At 46.2% G+C, this 22,685-nt stretch overlaps 1 protein-coding gene across 4 annotated transcripts in view; it reads right to left on the bottom strand.

Moving 5' to 3' along the window:
- Nucleotides 1-22,685, bottom strand: part of VCL (vinculin) — an 86,699-nt gene that overhangs the window by 5,694 nt on the left and 58,320 nt on the right. For 2 of the 4 annotated variants that reach the window (XM_083502411.1, XM_083502412.1), the window contains exons 10-20: nucleotides 21,934-22,109; nucleotides 20,363-20,553; nucleotides 18,855-19,054; nucleotides 17,541-17,669; nucleotides 16,100-16,249; nucleotides 13,626-13,734; nucleotides 12,444-12,746; nucleotides 12,209-12,333; nucleotides 9,900-10,085; nucleotides 4,342-4,569; nucleotides 832-1,035 (exon numbers count right to left, since the gene is read on the bottom strand). In XM_083502411.1, the coding sequence (XP_083358537.1) occupies nucleotides 832-1,035; nucleotides 4,342-4,569; nucleotides 9,900-10,085; nucleotides 12,209-12,333; nucleotides 12,444-12,746; nucleotides 13,626-13,734; nucleotides 16,100-16,249; nucleotides 17,541-17,669; nucleotides 18,855-19,054; nucleotides 20,363-20,553; nucleotides 21,934-22,109 (2,001 nt within the window). The remainder of the gene's footprint in view (nucleotides 1-831; nucleotides 1,036-4,341; nucleotides 4,570-9,899; nucleotides 10,086-12,208; nucleotides 12,334-12,443; nucleotides 12,747-13,625; nucleotides 13,735-16,099; nucleotides 16,250-17,540; nucleotides 17,670-18,854; nucleotides 19,055-20,362; nucleotides 20,554-21,933; nucleotides 22,110-22,685) is intronic. The other 2 variants (XM_083502413.1, XM_083502414.1) reach the window with 1 other exon arrangement.

Here is a 22,685-nt window from a genome sequence, read left to right as displayed (position 1 = left end):
GTGGCTTCTACCATTACTGCCACATCGTGACCTGGCAATCTTAAAGTAGTCCACAGGTCCAAAAGAACGAGGAGGGTGAATTTGAGCAAGCCAGCCCACTGTTTGGGCTCTGAAGTAGCCCCACTGCTCCAAAACAAACCCATCTCTCAGTGGCGTGCAGTGAAATATGGGTACAGTTAGGGCCAGAGGCAACAGCCTGCAAGGATGACCGGGACACTGCCTGTGTGACGTCGCAATGATGTGCAGGTGAGTATCACACCTCCCTCCCTGAACTGGGCCGAAGCTTCCTGGGCTTTGGAAAGGAGACGTCAGGGGAACATTTAGGAGACTAGCCTAGTAAGGGGGGGAAAGGTAAAGGACACCTGGATGGTTAAGTCCAGTCAAAGGCGACTACAGGGTTGGGGTGCTCATCTCGCTTTCAGGCTGAGGGAGCTGGTGTTTATCCACAGACAGCTTTCAGGGTCATGTGGCCAGCATGACTAAACTGCTTCTGGTGCAAGGGAACACTGTGATGAAAGCCAGAGTGCACGGAAAGGCCGTTTACCTTCCCGCCACAGTGGTACCTATTTATCTACTTGCACTGGCATGCTTTCAAACTGCTAGGTTGGCAGGAGCTGGGACAGAGAAATGGGGGCTCACCCCGTTGTGCGGATTCGAACTGCCAACGTTCTGATCAGCAAGCCCAAGAGACTCAGTGGTTTAGACCACAGTGCCATCCATGTCCCTGCCACTAGCCTAGTCCCCTTAGTCCACTGACCGCATGCCATCTCTGTTACCAACGCCAGCTCTCACTGCTTCCCTGCCTTCTTCAGGCAGTGGCTGGTGACCCACCTGCAAAAGGTTTGTCCTGATGCGCTTGTCAGTGCACTGCTTCGCCACCTCCTTGGCCAGCCTGGTGACTTCGTCGGAAGCTTTCGCGATATCCTTGGCACACTGGATGAGAGCACGCTTGTTCCCACTGCCGCCTCTGACCAAGCGCGACATCTCGGCCATGAGGAGGGCCATCCGCTTGGCGGCGGCGATGATGTCGTTGCCCTGGAAAAGAGCAAGGGCAGCCATGAAAGCTTGGGAGCCAGACATCGGCCCGCGCCGTCACCCCCGTCCTGTAAGCAAGCCCTCACTCTGGAAGGGCAAAGAAGAGACGTCCTGTGTGGTGCAGACGCCGCTCCACTAAGAGCACTGGAAAAGAGCTTTGCCCCAAAGGCCAGTTGTGAAATACTTTCTCTCCCCCAAAAAGTGAAAAACAAGCTTTGGCCCGTAAAATAAAAAACAAAAAACGTTGTGGACACGCAGTGTTAGTTTGTTGCTGAAGTGAAAGCGGCTAAGTTCAGACAGTTTTACCAGTTAAACACCTATCCTTATAATAAGGGTGCAAGAAGATAATGCCTTAAGTTTAAAGCATCCAGTGTTATGAGGGTGAATATTCTTAATATCAACATATAAATGGACATGGCGCATCCCAATTTGGCACTCTACATTCACAGATGACAACTAACTTTTCTGAGGGGGACACAGCTGAGGGAGAAGTCAGAGCGTCAGTTAATCCTTTTGATCAGCTGTATATGTAAAAAGGCATGCTTAGATGGTAGCAGGTTTTTTTTTAAAAAAATGTAAATTATTTTTAATAAACCACCAGTTATTCCATGTAAAAGGAAGCAGCGCTTCTAAGATGAGGCCTGCTGCAAGGTGTGTACGCATCATCTGAAACCTCAAAAGAGAAAAATCTTCAGAACTTAGTCATTTGCAAACATATGAAGCTATTATTTATCAACTGGCAAACTCTCCTGTCGTGAAAACCAACTACCACTTAATTCATCAAGTTGACAGCCTCGCTGTAAGAATTGCCACCTTTCCTCCACTTAGGACAATCTCATCTTCCTTCAGTGGAGAAAAGAGGCATTGGGCTGCACTTGGACATCACACTAAACTATAGGTTATGCAGCTGGCTTAGCGATAGTGCCGTACCTTGGAAGTCGAACGGAATCCATTCCAGAAATCCGTTCGACTTCCAAAACGTTCGGAAACCGAAGTGTGGCTTCAGATTGGTTGCAGGAAGCTCCTGCAGCCAACCAGAAGTCCCGTCGGACGTTTGGCTTCCAAAAATAGTTCACAAACCGGAACAGTCACTTTCGGGTTGGCGGTGTTCAGGAGCCAAAACGTTCGCGAACTAAGCTGTTCGAAAACCAAGGTATGACTGTAGTTTGTTGGGGGTGAATGAAATTGACAAGCTACAGTTAATCAAAAGTAGTATCAAAAGTTTCTGAACTCCTGCCTACTACTCATGGCCACACCAGAACGGATGTGGAAGAGTTTGCAAACTTGAGGCTGAACCGCAAGCATTCAGTTCAACTTGTAACACAACTTTTTAACAGCCACTGTTTTGAGAGGGAGTTCTTTATTTTTTGAGGGACAATATAAATAACTGGTGTTTGAAATAACATTTTTCTATATTAAATACTATAGCTGAAAAAGTGTTCAAGACCAATGTAATCAATTCATTTAAAAATAAATAAATCTGTGCAATGTTTTTGTGAAGAGTGCTTAGCTAACATGACATACTGACCAACAGCAGTGAGAAAATAGGAAAAAGTGCCTGGACTGTAATCTTTTGCATGCAGGAAAGTGGCTGTTAGGCATTAGGACTACCGGGAGAAAAGTGTTTGTAACAACGGCAACAACAAAAGGCACACAGTGTGGTGATAGCTGCGGAAGGGGAAATGTGGTCCTTACGGACATATTTCCATTATGCAGTGCATAAAACCAGCATGTTGTACACATTACAAAAAGCTGCTGAGTTGCAAAAGTCTGAAGAGCCATATCCTTGTTCAGGAGTCTCTTCACACATTTGTTTTTAACCAGTGCACTGAAAATACTGTGTGTGTGTGTGTGTGTGTATTTGTACAAATGAAAAATGCATGTGCAAACATGCATGTTCCACCACACAAATTGCGTATCACCATCGCAGGAGCAATGAGCCAGGATGCTAAACATGTGCTTGCTGCTGTGATGAGTAACGGTTAAGGGTGGACTGCCAGCCCCCTTGAGCAATGAAGGCCATGCGTCTTCTCGCCTGGTTTCCGAAGAGTAGAAGGCAAAGCAGAGTGTAAAATGAGAGAGGCCTTCGCACCATGAGGCAAGTGGTGGAAATGGCAGGTTCCAGAGGTACCATTTAAGGGGGAGAGAGATCTAACCCATGAAGCACAATGCAGCGACATGTTCTCATGCACATCTCACTTAAAATGAACGGGAGGCTTCTCCATTCATTTCAAGGAGATTTGCAAAGGAGAAAGAGTGTGCTAAATTGTGCCCCACATTAACCTACACATGGAAAACCACCACGTGAATTTTGCACACAGGCACCAAAAGATCACCACCATTACTGACTGAAAAGACAATGAAAGAAAGACTCATTTTTTTAAAAAAAAAAGGGGGGGGGGTTCCACACATACATACCTAATTTTTAGTAACTGCACAGCCACACACTTAACTCCTTGCAGCATGCTAGTCCCAAAAGCGAAAAAGTGACCCGACAGCTCCCAAAACATTTGTTTGCGATTAGTGCCAGCAAGCTCAGGACTAAGATCGCTCCGAGCCACGGACTGAGGATCTCCATCAACATCATGGGTTGTGTATTTTTTTAGAAAACCCAACGAAGTCTGAACTTAGCAACCAACACATTCAGCATAGCTTGTTGACCAAAGTCCTCTCACCATGGGCCAGCCTTTTTACATTACAGCCAAGTGCACATCAGCAGGTCCAACTCCTCGGCAACGCCGCCATACCAAGCCATTCCTGGTCTGTCCAACGTTTTAGTGGAAGCCATTGATAAGAGGCAGAAAAGCACAATGATGCGTGTTAAATGACTTCGGGAATGACAACGACGACTCCCTCACAATCTGGAAGTCACTGAGAGACTCAACCATGGCTTCACAGGTAGTCAGCTGGTTTGTACGTATGTTTGTTTGGTTTGTTTGTTTTCTCTTCCCTTTTGAAAAAAGAACCACTGCCGTGAAGAGACAGGTAAGACAGAGAGCAACGACAGGGAGAGGAAGCCTTGATTAAGAAGGAGAGTAAAACGAAGGAAGTTGTGAGCCAAATGAAGCTTTTTGAGCCCGGCCATCATCGCCAGCAGGCCTGTCAGAAACATGTGAAGCCACTCTCAATCCTCAACAATGAAGTGCAGACAAACTCGAATTTCATTCCAATTCAGAAAAAGGAAAAAGAAAGAAAGAAAACGAAAATGGGACCCGGCAAGGATCAAGAGTGAATGCAAATGTGTCAACGTTCCAAAATGGCTGGATGCAACGCGGGTCAGTCGCCAGGGGGAAATGGAGGAAGTACCTTACTAGACCACTTGGTGGCTTCCCGGTGCAGAGACTGAGCAGCGGCCAGAATGGGCTGGTTAACGGGCTGGTTGGTTGGCATTAACAGCAGCTCAGGCTCGTAATCATCTTCAATGTCAGAGGGGAGAGTGAATTCAACATCTGCTTCCTCCTCCTCCTCCTCCTCCTCCTGATCTACATCTACATCAGCCTCAGGGGCTTCCTTAACCTCATCAGTCACATCAGGCTTCGCAGGTTGGGCGGGGGGGGCGGGGATGCGGAGGGGGGGGGATGAAGAAACAGGGACAGTTAGTATAAAGAAGCAGGATCTGGTCAAAGAGCAAGAACTGAGCTGGTTTTAGTAAATCCCTTTATTCTGGAAGGAGGGGCAGGGAGGAAGGGACGCAATTCCAAGGGAACACTTGACCTGAGAATCTACAAAGGCTTCAAGGAGAGAAACAACAAAGAGTTTAGAGAAAGCACACCAAGAAATCATCATCGTTTTTCACTCGAGGTCCTCTCTAAAGTGTCTTCTATTTCACCACAACATTCTTTTCTGGCAAGACAATGGCGCCACGGAGACAGGAAAGGAAAGGAGAAACAAAAGCAAGTGCAACACTTAAAGATTACTTGGGGGGTGCAAGAGGAAAGTTTCAACGATGAGGCTTGAGCGCTGAGAAAAAACTGCCAGGGAGCAGAGACGCCAGGGGCTGCTTTCTGTGCCCAAAAGAGATGGGAGAGGCCTTGCCGCACGACAATTGAGGCAGGCACCCCTAGCAAGTCTTGGGTGCTATTAAGGGTGGGGAAGTGGCAGACCTGACCCTGCGGAGCCTCACGGATATGAACGGAAGTCGCTCGAGGGCTTTTGTGTGTGTCCTTGTTGAAAAGAGCTCCTATTCATTTCAGCAAGGTTTGCACAGGAGAATTTGCAAGCAAATCGTGCTCCCTGTCCATTATTTTGTGGCAGGAATGTGGGGGTGGAGGAATTGGGACAAGGATGCCATATGGCAGGGGTCTGCAACCCACGGCTCCGGAGCTGCATGTGGCTCTTTTACACCTTTGCCGCGGCTCCGGGGCGGATACTAGCAAGGGGAGGAGGCGCATTGTGCGCCCCGACACTCCTCACTGTGGCGGGCGCTGTACTGGCTGTGACGTCGCATGGGGGCGGTGCATGCGCTAGTCACGCACCGTCCCGACGTCACCTTCCCGCCCGCTGTCAGATCGAAGGGCAGCGGCGCATATGCTTTAAATGTCGCAATGGTTTTGCGGCTCCCAGTGTTTTTTTCTTCGGAAACGGGTCCAAGTGGCTCTTTTTGTCTTAAAGGTTGCAGACCCCTGCCATATGGATTCTGCAGGCACCACCATGTCTTAGTCCAGGCCATGGAAAAGGAGGTTATTGTGAAAGCAAAACACAATGCAGGAAGGAAGTCAGGACAGAAAGCCAAGGGATTGTGGAAGAAACAGGAGAGGCTGCTCATTAGAAGGACATGATCAGTGTGTTAATCGTTAGCAGACAGAAAGGGATGTTAGCAGCACACACAAAACAAAGCCAGTCGGAAATGTTTCTGTTAGCAGAAGGTTAATGAGATGGTGCCAGATTGTTTTGCCACAATGTTGTTCTACAAAAATCCAAATGAGGATTTTCAAATTGTTTGTCAGAGTATCCTGAATCACATCCTGCGGAAAGGATGTCTCTTAAAAAAAACCAGAACAGCTCGGTATTATCGCAGCCAATCTTCAGGGTACCAATCCATTACAGAAAGAGAAGACAAAAGGGGCAAACGCTGCCTTTTCAAGTGCAACCAGACCCACACACAATGATCACATTTTATTTCAGTTTGCCCCCAGCCCCCACGTCCTTCACAAACCCTCCCCCCCCCCGTGTTTTTGCATGTTCACACCTCCTCCTTCAAGAACAGCGGCTTTCAGTATTAAACTTTCTCTCCCCCCCCCCAATTACTCAGTTTATGCAATTATATGCTCCCAAATAAATTAGATGCAGCTTAAGGCGGCAGTGTGGGATTTCATCTCTTTTTGCTTTCTGGGCAAACACAGTGGTTAAATGCAGTGCATTGAGTAAGGGCCTTTTCTTTCAATGAGGACCAAGTGGTGAAGTCTTTCTGTCGCGCAACCTGAAACATCTGCTTAAGAGATAGCAAGCACTTATGGACAAAAGCAACCTGTTGCCTTCTGGGGAATTATTGATCCCAATGTGACCACCTCCGTCCTGATCCTACAACTCAAAATGGGGGGACAGCGGACAGCGAGATGTGGAGGAAGTGCCTGAAAGTTAAGGTGCGTGCGTTTACTAAATATGAAGGATGTGTTAGTTTTAAAAATATTGGGTGGTATCCAACCAAATAATTCCACTCTTCTGGCTGTTGAATGGAACTTTCCCTCCCTCTCCTCTCCCGCCTCCGAAATATGCTCCAGAGGGGCGGGGGAAAACCCAGAACATATTTAGGGGGACTTGCAGGGAGAGGAGGCAAAGAGGAAGTTCTACTGCACCTTATTTCTAGGGTCATTCATGCTGTCCATAACCCAAAGTGGTTCAAAGCATTAGGCAATTAAACCACACACACTTGCCACCAAAGGGATTTGCATTAACAATCCATCTTAGGGGCTCTATTTCAAATTTATTTTTTCATGTTGCCGAGTGAAGGATTCTGTGGGACTCTGTGCACTTTCGTAGGGGACTAATATATATCCCCCCCTTCTGTCTCACCACGTTTGAGTACCACAACAGCCAACAAAAATAGGATGTATAGCCTAGCAAATGTTCAAGTAACACTGGGAAGCAGGAGAGAGGGCAAAGCAAGAAATTTATTGTCCAGGAAGAAGGAAAAATTAAACTGGCAGAGCATGAAGAGAAAAGGGGGGAAAGTTAATTTGCTGCGCAGTCGGAATAAACAAGTAATACACAACTGAAGCTATTTTTCACAGCCAGCCCAAAGCAATCTGTTCGGTTTTTGCGCCTCCCCTCAGAGCCATTGGCTTCTACACACAATCTCTTCTGCTGGAAGAGTGGCTCAGACTGTAGCCATTTATTCTCCACCTACTTTTGAAGACCTATAAACCCACAATAATATTTATGTGCAGGGAAAAAAACCCCACATTGCAGCCACCTTGGGACAGGGCACTGCAGATAATGTTCTCCTGAATGGAATTACCAAGATACAGCAGTTGGGTATCAGCTTTTCTCAACAGCTGGGTTTATTTATTGATCCCCCACACACCCCAGTGACCTTAAAGTTAAAAGCTCAGAAGGCACCAAATCTCAACCACAATGTCTACCAGGACAGGTTTTAAATGATATTTTAAAACTACGTTTTAAACTGAAGCAAGTGGGGTGTAGTGGAAAGTGTCAGACTTAAGATCTAGGGTTCAAAATCCACACTCCGCCACGAAGCTTGCTGGGTGAATTTGGGTTTCTCAGCCTAGCCTACCTCACAGGGTGGTTTTGGGGATTACATGAGGAAAGAGGAGAACGACGTATGACTCCATGATCGCCTTGGGTAAAAAGGTGGAATATAAATTAAATAATATTGTTTTTCTCAAGCATATTAAAATCAGTGAGAAAATGTGTGTGTGTGTGTGTGTGTGTGTGTGTGTGTGTGTGGTGTGTGTTCAGTGTTGCTTTGCTTGGAAAATTCATTTTGGACTGTTTGCTTCTCTGTTATCCCTTCCAAAAATAAAAACCACCAAGGTCAAAATGATACTTGTTTTGTGATGAGATGCAGAAAAAAACCAACCCCCAAAAAACTCATTTGCAAGGGTTGGCATCGTTGTTGCAGCAATCTTAAACGAATCTGCCAAACATGGCAAGATGTTTGGCACCCATGTTACAGCCCCTATTCAGAGGTAAGCGTGGGTATTCTGCATAGCCCCTCTACACTGGCCTCTGGGACTTCCTGCGACAGTCTGGTGGGGCAGGGGAGAAAGCTTGCGGAGCACAAAAAGGGCAAAAGGCAGATGCTATTGGGCTTGATTCCCCAACTCAAGCAGAAGGTCCCGAATGCTGGCGTACATTCTTAAGGCGTGGTGTAGTGGTTAAGAGCGGTAGTCACGTAATCTGGGAAACCGGGTTCGTGTCTCCGCTCCTCCACATGCAGCTGCTGGGTGACCTTGGGCCAGTCACACTTCTGTGAAGTCTCTCAGCCCCACTCACCTCACAGAGTGTTTGTTGTGGGGGAGGAAGGGAAAGGAGAATGTTAGCCGCTTTGAGACTCCTTAAAGGGAGTGAAAGGCGGGATATCAAATCCAAACTCTTCTTCTTCTTCTTCTTCATTTCAGCTCAGGGCTCAAGTCCGGTGAGGTTTCCCTCGCCCTTCTTGCTACGCTAAAGTTCTACATACGCCAAGGCGTGGTTATGAAATCTGTGCACAGTAAGAGTCTTGGGAACGATTCTATGGTTTTAATGAAATGGTGGGATGTGAAAAGTCCCATGTTTATATCAATAATTTGCAAAGCTTTAAAAATAGCCTTGATCGACCCACAAAGCTTGGTGCCGCTTCTGAAAAAGCCCACTTCTTGGTAGACGTGTGATAAGGAGAGAGAATGCGAAAAATATTGTGGATATTGTTGGAGATTACACACCACCTTTCCAAAGCATTGCAGCAAGGATGGGGAAATGTGCAGCCCTGCAGATGGATTCCCGACTCCCATCGGTCCCAGGCAGCATGGCCAATGGACAGGGATGATTGGAGTTGTAGTCCATCACCTTCTCTTGAAGGACCACAGGTTTCCCCATTCCTGCACTACAGAGTCAGCACAAGATAAAGGTTTTCATAGCTTCATGGGGAGAAGCAACTCTGGATGCGACAGAAGAGTCAATTTTAGATTGCCTCTTTCCTAACTCCGGCAGCATTATCAAGCTTTTGTTTGTTTGTTTTCAGTGCTCTTCCAGAGCACACTGGAAACCGTTGTGGAGTTTCTCACCTCATTTGGGTGAGACGGATTGGTTTTCTCCCTCATCTGTTGGATTTGACCCCCAATTCCAACTCACCCAGGGCATAAAATTTCCTGGCAACCTGAGGAAGGTTTTAAAGCGAGGTCTTTGCACAGCAGTGATAAGAGCAGTCAACGTAAGGGTGAGGATTTGTATTCAGCAATTCGTTCTCTAAAAAGAGCCCAACCTCTGAAGATCTATACCAGGGGTCAGCAAGGTTTACCGATCATGGGCCGGATCACTCCCATGGAGATTGTCTGTGGGCCGGACTGGCACAGCGCAACACCGAAAATCGTGTCTGTGCATGTCTGTGGCGCTGGTAATCGCTTCTGTGCATGCCCAGACACCGAAAACCACACCTGCACAGAAGCGATTTTCGGCATCTGGACATGTGCAGACACAATTTCCGGTGTCGTGGGCCGGTAAAACAGTCTTCGTGGGCCGCATCCAGCCCATGGGCCACACATTGCTGACCCCTGATCTATACAAACCGATCTGCCTACAACACTGGAGTATCCCCAAGTGACATCAATGCAATACCCACGAAACACACCGGTCTGCAATTTCTTTGGGTTAAATGGAGAAGCAGCAGTTAAGCAAGAACACAGGGATGCATTGGCCGTTCTTACCTTGCTGGACCACTTTCTGGCTTCATCGTGGAGCTGCCTGGCAGCCATCATCATGGGCTGGTTGAGCACCTCCCCAGCCTTCACCTCTGGGAACTCTTCATCTTTCTCTTCAGGAGGAGGGGGCCTGGGGGGAGGAACCTCGCCCTCTGGCAGCGGCGGCTTGGGAGGAGCAAGTTCATCTGTAAGCTAAGGAAGAAAGGAAATGGCTTGCAGTACCCCAACGCAGAGATCCAATGCAAAATGGCCAAATCTATAGCAATCCACAGAATGGGGAATCTTCTTTTATTTTTTTTCAGCTTTTGCACCTGAGTTGTCCCTTTATTTATTTATTTTATATTTATTAATTATACACATCAAACATAACAATTCCAACAAAAAAAAGAAAAAATGAGGTTCTCTCAAACCTTCTGACCTCCATGGTTTCCATTTCTAAAACATTTTTCCTGCATCTTTTACTGTAATCTATTATAAATCCATAGTATCCAAAGTCTGTGTTACTTTACTGTAATCTATTGTATTCCCGCTAGTGATTTCAACTGTTTGCAGTGGTCTCTAAGGTATGTTATAAAATTATTCTAGTCCTTAATGAAAATTTGGTCTTCCTGATTTCTGATCCTTCCCAGGATAGGGAATTTTCAGTGCTTTGGGCAAACTTTCCAAACTCAATTTCACAATTCTTTTGCCAAGCTGAGAATAATGAAAATTAAGACACCTACCCAAGAATATGATTTACATACTTCCTGGAGGGTTGGGCCAAGCATGAATGTGGCTCTCAGCCCTGAACTGCATCCTCTTAAAATCCATTATGGTAAACTTTACAAAATGATCTCTTAAGTTAGCAACTGTTAGCAAAAGCGTCCTTCATCCCTCTCACATGGTTTTCTGATCTGCTAACCAGCAGGAAATTGTAGAAAGGGTGGGGGACAATAGCTCACTTCAGATGTCCTTCTATAGAGAAGGTAACTGAGGTTGTCTGGCGCTGTGGGTTAAACCACAGAGCCTAGGGCTTGCCGATCAGAAGGTCGGCAGTTCAAATCCCCGTGAGGGGGTGAGCTCCCGTTCCTCGGTCCCTGCTCCTGCCAACCTAGCAGTTCAAAAGCATGTAAAGTGCAAGTAGATAAATAGGTACCGCTCCAGCGGGAAGGTAAACGGCGTTTCCATGCACTGCTCTGGTTCGCCAGAAGCAGCTTAGTCATGCTGGCCACATGACCCGGAAGCTGTACGCCGGCTCCCTCAGCCAGTAAAGCGAGATGAGAGCCGCAACCCCAGAGTCATCTGTGACTGGACCTAACTGTCAGGGGTCCCTTTACCTTTACTAATATGCTATCATATTACAGTGGTGCCCCGCAAGACGAAATTAATTCGTTCCGCAATTTTTGTTGTCTAACGAATTTTTCGTCTTGCGAAGCACGAAATCCCATAGGAATGCATTGAAAATCAATTAATGCGTTCCTATGGTCAAAAAAAGTCCAAACAAAGCCAAATTTGGTACAACAACAGTTTATTAACTGCTCTTTAAAGTCACACATACTGTAAAGAGCAGTTCGAAAATTTAAGGGAAAATAAATTAACTTTATAAACAAAACATGTCTTTGTTTTTAGTCAAAGAAAAAAGTCGCGAGACGTTTTCGTCTTGCGAAGCAAGCCCATAGGGGAAATTCGTCTTGCGAGGCAAATCGCGAACAGAAAAACCTTTCGTCTAGCGAGTTTTTTGTCTTGCGAGGCATTCGTCTTGCGGGGCACCACTGTATATATTCAATTCCTGGATTCAAATGCCCGTGTTTTCAAGACAGCTTTCAAAGGCACGGACAGTGGTTTCTGAAATCTCAAAAATGTGCACCTACCCACCTTTAAGTTCTTCCTATTAATGGATGTGTTCACAACAACAGTTCCCCAAGTTCAAAGTTTATACATAATCACAGATGGCCTGAAAGGCACACACTTGGCTTTAAACTGCTGCTTTTCTCAGCAAAATACAAGGACCCAGGAATCTGTTCTTTTCTTGCCACTTCTGTGGTTTTTGGTTGGATTACCTTCATACAGAGGGCATTGTACTCCGCTCTCAAGGGCCCCAAGCCCAAATCTGGCTTCGCAAGATGCTAAAGAAACAAAACTTGGGGACGCAATCTTGTGTGTATGCCAGCGTGTATTATAGAAGAACACTGTGTGCCTGGAATCAGATTTCAGCATTAAGCGAGTCCACCCACACAAGGAAACCACAGCCATTTAAATAATTGAGAGTGGCTCAACCAAATGGTTGCAGATTACCTCTGTCCTTCCAGAGCAATTCTCCGTAACACGGCACTTACGTGAAGTTGCTCAAGATCAGGAGGCGGAGGGGGGAAGTCGGGTTCCTGGGGCTGGAAAGCCTCTCGGACTTTGGCCACAGCTCCCAGGATCCTGTAGCCGGAATCAAGGAAATTCTTCTGCAAACCTAGGAAAAGCAAGAGAGAGAGAGAGAGAGCGCGCTTAGTATTTAGTTTTGAAAATTCAGTGACAAGGCGCTTTGAAGAGTTGGAGAAAGCATCTTTGTCTAATGCTTACCGGGATCAGAAATATTGCCTGCCACAGCTTTCGCATCCATCACCATTGGCGAAATGGTTTTGCTTAGGTCATCAGAGGCAGCTTTCACAGCTTCCCGAAACTTGGGGTCCTCTGAGTTTTCCACCTCCTTCTTTGCCACTAACAAAATCCGGTTTGCTCGCCGGGCAATGCTGGTGGCCCCAGCGACAAGCATCTGCGGCTGAATGTTGGCCATCGCGACTTTGCACTTGTCCAGGTCTTTCTTAATGGCCTCCTCGGAAGCATCCAACAGAGACTTGGTATCAATTGCTTCGTCCACCATCCCTAGGGTAAGAAGTTTACAGATTTACCTCCCTTCATGTACATGGCAAGGGGAAATGACGCTGGAGGGGAAGGTCACCATTAAATACAGGATGGAGTTCTGCTACCTTGGCCAGGTGAATTTGTCAGGGTACTGATTTGGTACAATCCTGATTATGAGCATTTAAACTCTTATCACCCTTCTCACTTGGCTCTTGCCACCAGAGGGCCTCCAAATTCTATCAAATCCTCAAACATGAATGGGTTTCATTTACACAACTGGGGATGAGTACATTTTTGTACTGCGGATAGTGGAAAACACGCTAGATCAATGTTTCGCAAACTTGGGTCTCCTGCTGTTTTTGGACTACAATTCCCATCATCCCTCATCACTGGCTCCTGCTAGCTAGGGATTATGGGAGTAGTCCTAAAACAGCTGCAGACCCAAGTTTGTGAAACCCTGTGCTAGATTTACAGAAAGGGAACTCAGTGGGACAAGGGAACTTGGATGGAAGTTCAATATGTAAAAATGGATGTCATATTTCTTCCCTTAACAGCATCTGTGTGCAAACACAAAACACATCCAAATCTATATACAATTTCGCCGTAATGAACAAGTGATTGAAATAGAGTTGCATTACAATAATTTATCCAAAAGTTGTGTTTGTAGGCTGCCAGGGATCAGGCCAAGACATATTCCAAACAAAAGTATGGCGCAATGTTTTCCTTGAGTCCACTGTTGACTTTTTTGGGGGGGGGTGACTTTTCCTTTTCTGTCACATGCTTAAGCCAACTGCATGAAGGAATTGCTCTTCCCTTTCTAGTTTCCTTCCAATTATATCTCAGGCTCGTCATCAGTGATTTGAGGCTACAAAACCATGGCCACAAGATCCTCCATTTTACCTGTCATTTTTTCCACATTATCAATCCACTGGTTCTTCATGGTCTCAAAGTGCTCATAAGCAGCTTGATTTCCAGGATTCCTTAGAAGGATGCGAGCGGCAGATACTACCTGCCAATGCAAAAACAGCCAAATATGATGGCAGGAATGATGCACAGGAACAGAAAGTAAGTGCACTGGAATTTATTTTGCAGTGTAGGTAATCTGAAAGTTAAGTTAAGCATCTCTCATCTGAAATGGGTCCCAGTTTGGGGAGTTTCACAAGAAGTCTCCAACTGAAAGATGGATTTATACCACCCCAGAACACTCTGAGGTACAGTCATACCTTGGTTGATGAACACCTTGTGAGTCCAACATTTTGGTCCCCGAATGCCCCAAACCCAGAAGTGAGTGTTTGTGAACGTTCTTTGGAACCCGAACATTTGATGCGGCTTCCAATTGGCTACAGGAGCTTTCTGCAGCCAACCGGAAGCTGCGCCTTGGTTTCTGAATGTTTTGGAAGTCGAACAGACTTCCGGAACGGATTCTGTTCGACTTCTGAGGTACGACTGTACTGAGAATTTCCAAAGAGCAGAATTCCCAATCATGACATGGGGACTGCACAGAATTATTATTTTTTAATTACCGCCTTTATTTAGAAGAAAACAACAACAAAATAAAGCCAAGAAATTACGGAAGTCTCTAGCGCAAATAGTAATTGTTAAAATACTTCCATCACGTGAATGTAAGTAGACTATTACACAACAGCTTGTAAAATTACTTTTTCTATACAGGAAGCCCTTCAGATTTATTCCTACTCGAAGTACATGCTCCCAAAGTAGGAAACAAGACGCCCAAAGGATCTACTTATCCAGAGACCCAAGTGTGAAGACTGACCAGAGAGAGAACATATTCCATGACAATCTGGTCAGTGAAAGATTCGCCATACACCATAAAAAGCTGTCCGGTCCTTCTTTCCTTAGGAGAATACGGTGGAAGATTATGGTGCTCTCTAGTTTTCAACTGAGCCTCAGAGGAAATTTTAAGCTGCTACTGAAAAACGCAAAAGGGGCAGGCACGATGCTATGAACCACTCTTATGGAAGCCATCAGATGAAATGAAGTTAACGCCAGCCACCCGGATTATGCCCGGATCCAGCTCCCACTGAAATTCCCTCCTCTTGCAGCTTTTTAGATTGTAGCTTAACTTCTAAAAGGTCTTTTTGGCCGAGAAGTGGGACAAAGCTATAAAATAAATGCAATGTTCACCTGAAAGTGTTCATTAATTTCAATGGGACTTAGAAAGTAAATCCTTAAGACTGCAGTCAAAGCGAGCCTCTGTTTCTGTAGGTTAAGCCAACCTATGCATACATTTTTATGAGATTTTATAGATTTTGATTTTTTTTACAGACTCCTAAAAATAGCCTACAATTTAAGGAAGTTACCCTCTCTCAACCTCTTGATTTGTGTGCTGTCTCTCACACAGAGAATCATCTCATCCTAATAGTTAAATACTCATGTTTTATTCTTTGACTCCTCTCATTCAATTTATTTACCGTATTTTTCCCTCTATAGGACACACTTTTTCCCCTCCAAAAATTAAGGGGAAATGTGTGTGCGTCCTATGGAGCGAATGCAGGCTCCTTGTCTTCAGCGATAGCAACGCGAAGCCTCCAAAGCGCAGAGGAAGAGCTCCCCCCGCGCTCCGGAGGCTTCGCGTTGCTTTCGCTGAAGCCGCCTGAAGCCCCAGGAGCGCAGGGAACTCCCACTGCGCTCCGGGGGCTTCAGGCAGCTATCCGCAAGCCTTCGGAGCGCAGCAGGAGTTCCCGCCATGCTCCGAAGGCTTGCGGATAGCCGTCTGAAGCCTGGAGAGAGAGAGAGGGGTCGGTGCACACTGATCCCTCTTGCTCTCCAGGCTTCGCTTCACTGGAGAGGCGCTGCACAGTTTTCCGTCTCTGCGCAGCGCCCCTTCAGCAAAGCGGGAGGAGAAATGGAAGGGGCTCTGTTCCTCCTCCCGCTTCGCTGAAGGGGCGCTGAGCAGAGAGGGGGAGAATTTTTCCCCCCTGTTCTCCCCCTCCTATGGTCCAGTGCATCCTATGGTCCGCTGCGTCCTATGGAGCGAAAAATACGGTAACTTCAGGTTCAGATACTGGCGTCTCCAACCCCACTACATGCTTATTGGAGATGAACTCTCTGAATAGAAACTGAACAACTGATTTTTTCATCCAGGTGAAGCTTTTGGTGGCTGCAAACTGAGCAAACTGGGGAACGCTCAACCAGAAGTGTGCAGATCTTTTGGCGTTCTGCAGTAGATCGGCGAGGATTTCTGACTTCCAATAGTTTAACAATAACAGCAGCAAAATGACCCCATTCCATGGCATAAATTATACCAAGAAAATGAAGAAAGACTGGGGTAAATGAGAGTGGTTGCTGTCATTGTCAAACGACTTTGAGCTCCGATCAAAACCGGAGTTTCTGACAGTGAGAGGGAGAGATACCTGAGGGGTGAGCTCTCTTGCGGACTTCACAGTTGCTTGTATGCCTTCGACAGTACTTTTGTTGGCTGTTCCAACTGCAGCTGCCTTTTCTGCAGTAGCTCCAAGCCTGGCAGCATGGTTTTCAAAATTGGCTGCCCTGTCATCAAACACCTGAAAGTTGAAATACATCAACAACCACAGATTAAAAAATGCAGCCAGTTCAGAGTTTTATACCAAGCCAGGGGCCCATAGCAACTCACAGTAACCCATTCAATTACAGACTAGGTGCTTCAATTAAGGTTATTTTAATCAATGATGAATTCTTTGGTGATTTATTAGAAAACTAAAACTGTTCAGCAGAGATACCGAGCTGCTAATCTTTCAGGGCTCTTTTTCTTTTTTTTTTTTGCTGCAACCGACTAGCTTCCCCTCTGAAAGATGAACAGAGTAACGCACACATTTCTTATGGACAAAACTCTTTTTGGCAATTCTAAGCCCTGGTTTCTCCTGCCCACCTAGCAGTTTGAAAGCACGTCTAAGTGCAAGTAGATAAATAGGTACCACTCCGGCAGGAAGGTAAACGGTGTTTCCATGCGCTGTTCTGGTCCGCCAGAAGCAGCTTAGTCATGCTGGCCACATGACCCGGAAGCTGTACGCCAGCTCCCTCAGCCAGTAAAGCGAGATGAGCGCTGCAACCCCAGAGTCGGTCATGACTGGACCTAATGGTCAGGGGTCCCTTTACCTTTACCTTTAGGCCCTGGTTTACACACACAAGGCTACAATGATAATGGGCGTGAATGCGCCATGATAGATATGAGTACCAAAGACAGAGCTTTCCTCAGATCACCTTAAAAGCGCAATTCTTATCAAGGAAGATGGTTCAAACAGTCAGCTGTCACCAACTTGGTGCCCCAGACTCTGAGCTTCCATTAAAAAAATAAAAGTAAGCTCTTCTAGAAAGAAAGACGTGACAAAATGTAAAGGTACCCTTCCAAGTGATTTCTGTGGAATGTGAGCGGCATGTCTGCCTTGTATATTTTTTCTGGTACTGAGGAATACTCCCTGTTGTCATTAGACAGCAATAACATCTGTGTGTGATCTCCAGTCTAAGGACCAGAAGGACACAACTGACTTCCTGTGATAAGCATAAGGTTGTTGGGGTGGCTCTCTCTCTCATTTTGTGTTAAGTCACACAACCCAGGGCAGCCATTTTGTGACTGGCACCCGCAGAACACTCAAGACTCAGAATGTACCCCTACTCCAAAACATTTGGCTACACCTGGATTAAGTTATGGTAATGTTGCAAACTGTGGACACCAATTGCATTCTTTTTCCTCAGGTGGGGGGGTGGGGAAACCATTTAAGTATAAAAAGTCTAACATCTGACTATTACTTTGGCCTACACAGAATTATACTTGCTCACTGTAACTTAAAGACTGGTGCATGCTGGGAACAGACTCACCTCGTCCCTGTTGGGGGCGTCTGGAGGAGCAGTGGCCGCTACTGCCAACAGCTTAATTGGTGTTGTCGTGTCGCTGAACACATCAGATACTTCCTGGGTCATGGCTTCTTGCATCCTTGATTTCAGATCCTTAATAGGAATGCAAAGGCTCCGCGTCAAAACACAGAAATGGGCTTGCCATGATGAAGTGCAGTGCAAAAGTAAAACACTGGATCTGAATATGGACAGCCTAGGTTCAAACAAGGCTCAGCCATAAAGCTGAACTTACAAACAGATAGGAGACCTTCAAAGATGGACTGTGAGAAGGACTGTGACAGTAGGGCCCCTGACGCTCCACTCCCAATTCACCATCTAGCTAGATTTTTAGTCTATACCCCTAACCCAGAACACTAAAAAAGCAAAGCTAGGAAAGAAGGGAGGTTGCTATTAAGAATGTGAAGTGGCTGACATGGAGCAAGACCAACATGGCTCCACACTAGTGCTGTGGTCTAAACCACTGAGCCTCTTGGCCAGGTTTCCTCGAACTTGACCCTCCAGATGTTTTTGGCCTACAACTCCCATGATCCCTAGCTAACAGGACCAGTGGTCAGGGATGATGGGAACTGCAGTCTCAAAACATCTGGAGGGCCAAGTTTGAGGAAGCCTGCTCTTGGGCTTGCTGATCAGAAAGTCGGTAGTTCGAATCCCACGATGGAGTGAGCTCCCGTTGCTCTGTTCCAGCTCCTGCCAACCTAGCAGTTCGAAAGCACGCCAGTGCAAGTGAATAGGCAAAGCTGTGGCGGGAAGGTGAACAGCATTTCTGTGCACTCTGGTTTCCATCACAGTGTCCCGTTGCGCCAGAAGCAGTTTAGTCATGCTGGCCACATGACCTGAAAAGCTGTCTGTGGGCAAACGCCGGCTCCCTTGCCCTTAAATCGAGATGTGTGCCATAACCCCATAGTCGCCTTTGAATGGACTTAACTGTCCAGGGATCCTTTAGCTTTTATTGAGCAAGAACTGGGCCCAATCCACAAGAGTTCTGTGAGGAGCTCTATGCCCAAAACTGCCAAACGTCACTTCTGTCAGGAAATGGCCAGCAATGGGTGGTAGGGGTAATTGGAATTGGAATTAATTATAATTAAGTTAAATTAATGTAGGATGCACAGCAGCAAAATAATGTAGATTGTGTCCAAAGCGTTTATGTCTATCTATGTTGCAAAGACCAGTAGCTTGAACAGGAAGATTCTCTGGCTTTGTTAGTTAACGCATATAGACTGGCAACACACCGTCCGACATGAGCTCTTCCTTCTCTTTTCAAATACTGTTTTTATTTACCTTCAATGAGTCCTGCAGCTGGGCAGCAATTGCCTTGGCTTGAGGAGATTCCCCTTCGCCTCGTGCTGCCAGGTCAGCTAACTGGGCAGCCAGCTGTTCCACACGGTCACATTTGGCGAGCAGGTCCTGGCGATAAGGTCCCAGCATGACATTGGCAAGACGGCGACCTTCGGCCACAAGACCCCGGATGGCAGCCTGACCTGCATTGAAAGTGATTCATCTTGCTTAATTTATGGAGCAAGAGAAATTAGAACAGTTGTTCCACCACTGTCAGAGACCAGGCTGAGGAGTACTGCTTTGATGAGGAATGGTGGGAGCCTCCACCTGCTCCTGACCAAGCTCCTGAAGCTGCCCAGGAGCAGTGAAACAGTATAGATTTGGAACAATGGTTTGCAGAGGGGCACAGTTCTGAAGACAAAAGTTGGGACAAACTGGCGGTTGAACAGCAAAGTGAAGAAGAACTGGGAGAGAAAGAGAGCTAACAGACTCTCTCTCGCTGGAGAGTGTCCAGCCTATCAGTCCAAGGTCACGTAGAGTAGATAAGGTGGCTACACAAAAAGCACAGTGGTTGTGAAATCAGGTTGCAAGGCACAAAAGTGACTAGGAGGGAAGTGGGTGGAAACCTTAACTGGGAACACCATCATTCCGAGAATGGCTGCTTTGTCCTTTTGCTGTGATCATTAAAATCTCTTTAAATGGTAAGCGACTCTTTTCGCTTTGTCCTGCTTATCTATGGCCAAAGGGGGGGGGGGCGGGAACCGAGTCCCCGAAGCCTGACAACCACTCTTGAAAGTAAAGCAGAGTTGCCATTGTTAAGCTTTAGTGCCAGCATAATCACTACCTTCCCCTAGGTACTCTGAAACGCTACCATGCTGCAACCCGTCCTCCCTAATAACTAGGCAGCCCTATTTTCTCTGTAGTTTTCCGGGCTTATACGAGTCGGCTTTGGGATGTCCCACCTGAAGTCATCACAGAGAAAAGACCACTTGTGAAGGGGATTTCTGTGCAGGTTAAAAAAAAGATGGCCTCATGGTGCTATATAGATTTTTATTTTGGGCTGCCCGTTGTTTTCAATTACTCATTCTCTAGTTTGCCTGAGCTTCCCCATCCTTGATTTGTTATCTTATGTTTAGCAGAGGTTGTTCTTTGTTATTTTGTTGGCTTCTGCTGTCCTCTCTCCTGGATTTTCCTTCTTTGAGATTCCTGCATTGCAGATTAGATGACCCTATATTATAATATTTCCCCAGCCACTGTGGGCGGCTCCCAACAAATTATTAGTAATAAAGAGATAAAACATCAAACATTAAAGCTTCCCTTGTGGTCCCTCTTCCAACTTGATAATTCTCTGGTTCTGTGGCTTCCCATAACAGAGAGCTGCCGGTTCCAAAGGAGAGGGAGGGATTGTTGGAAATGATCGTTGGAGCAGCGATTTTGCATTGAGCCACTAGGTGGACCTCAACTCCCACCTGAGTTCATGTTCACACGCACAGAAAAATTAAAACACTCACCTACTCCACGGTCATCAACTGTAGGGTTGTCTATCCATCTCTGAGCTTGTTCAATCTTCCCTTCTAGATGGACAGCAGCCTTGGCAGGCCTGCTGTTTGCAACAGCCCTGTTGGTTTTAGACTGCAAATTCTGCAGCGATGTCGCTATTTGCTTTGCTAATGCACGGGCTTCGGGAGAATCCCCCTTTCCACTGCAGAGAAGAAGAAAAACCTGTTAAGGAAACTTCATTAAAATCAGTTCAAAAAGTAGGTTGGTTTCTGTTAATAAAACGTTTATGTATCATAGCTGTGAATATGCTATTTACTACGCTTAACTGCATTCAACAAAGCACTGTGGTCTGCATTTTCACAAAGGAGGAGTCAAGGCAATCTTTAAAAAAGGAAAGCAAGTAGCTTAATGAATGAAAGCAATTCCGGCAAGGAAAGTTCAGCTAACAACACCAAGTGAAATTCTCCATTGAAGACCCTTTCCGACACATTTAGAAATACTGGGGCCCTAGCAACACTACAAATGCATGTCACTTAAAGGTAAAGGGACCCCTGACCATTAGGTCCAGTCATGGTCAACTCTGAGGTTGCGGTGCTCATCTCGCTTTATTGGCCGAGGGAGCCGGCGTACAGCTTCCGGGTCATGTGGCCAGCATGACTAAGCCGCTTCTGGCGAACTAGAGCAGCGCACGGAAATGCCATTTGCCTTCGCACCGGAGTGGTACCTATTTATCTACTTGCACTTTGACGTGCTTTTGAACTGCTAGGTGGGCAGAAGCTGGGACCAAATAACGGGAGCTCACCCTGTTGTGGGGATTCGAACCGCCGACCTTCTGATCAGCAAGTCCTAGGCTCTGTGGTTTAACCCACAGCGCCACCCGCCAAGGCTTCTTCCAAATAATCCTGGGGTATGGTAGCTGGGCAAAGTGCAGAGAATTCTGTTGAGAGAGCCATTGCACACACATCCTAAACCGAGCTGGACCCTGCGATCATCATTTGAGGACACTTTTCATGCGCCTCCTATGCTAGAAGTCCGGAGGGCAGCAACACAAGAGCAAGCCTTTTCTGTGGTGGCCCCCCACTTGTGGAATGCTCTCCCCAGGGAGACTTGCCTGGCACCTTTGCTACATCTCTTTAGGCAAAAACATTCCTCTTCCCCCAGGCCTTTGACTAATTGAACGATCTCTGGCAGGTGTTGTTTTTGTTATGGTATGTATTCTTTCTGTTTTATTGCAAATTGCCCTGTGATCTTCGGATGAAGGGCGGTATAGAAATGTAATAAATCATAGCTACAAAAACGATGATTGAAGGGTTGAAGGGCAGTATAGAAATGTAATAAATCATAGCTACAAAAACAATGATTCCCATAGTTGTGTGGGAAGAGGAAATGGTCACTGAACTAGTTCCAGTCTCTGGTGTGGACATGCCAAGAGAACGCTTTCCTCCGCCAACAGAAGCTAATGGGACAGCCATACAGCCATACTGCTAGCCAGTCATAAATGCACAAAGCAAACTACAGAGTACATAAGACTTAATACCAATGGAACTTACATGGAAGCAGCCATGCCCATGTCAATACTTACTGTTTCCGGAGGTCCGACAACTTAGCAGTCAGCGCCGAGATTTCTCCGAGGGACCGCAAAATGTCGTCTCGCTCTTTGGGGTCCTCGCAGAGCTCTGCAATTTTCCTGGCTTCAGCCATAATGCCTCGAATGTGTTCCTCTCCTTCGCTTCCCCCATGAGGATCTGCCAGCCAGCTCTTGAGGTAAAAAGAACATGTTGACACACAAAGATCCGCTTAACAGTATCTGAACCTTCTGTGGTGCAATAGTCTGAAATGTTATTGTACACCTCAGATTTAGCTAGGTTGAAATAAAGATATTGATGTTCTTTTTCTTTTTAAAAAAGTAAGTAAGATTTTGTTTGAGTTTTAAAAAGATATGGGAGGACAAGATTAACAAAGCTGAAATACGGCCTCAGCCCAGTATACCTGAAGGAGTGTCTCCACCCCCATTGTTCAGCCCGGACACTGAAGTCCAGCTCCAAGGGCCTTCTGGCAGTTCCCTCACTGCGAGAAGTGAGGTTACAGGGAAACAAGCAGAGGGCCTTCTCGGTAGTGGCACCCTCCCATCAGATATCAAGGAAATAAGCAACTATCTGATTTTTAGAAGCTATCTGAAGGTAACCCTGTTTAGGGAAGTTTTTAATGTTTGATCGTGTTTTTACTATTCTGCTGGGAGCAGCCCAGAGTGGCTGAGGAAACCCAGCCAGATGGGCAAGGCATAAATAATGAAATTATTATTATTATTATTATTATTATTATTATTATTATTAT

This window comes from Podarcis liolepis (assembly GCF_965112155.1).
Source record: "Podarcis liolepis genome assembly, chromosome: 5".
In the NCBI taxonomy this organism is placed as follows: Eukaryota; Metazoa; Chordata; class Lepidosauria; order Squamata; family Lacertidae; genus Podarcis; species Podarcis liolepis.
The sequence above is the reverse complement of the archived record's forward strand: the minus strand, read 5'-3'. Positions and strand labels throughout refer to the sequence as shown.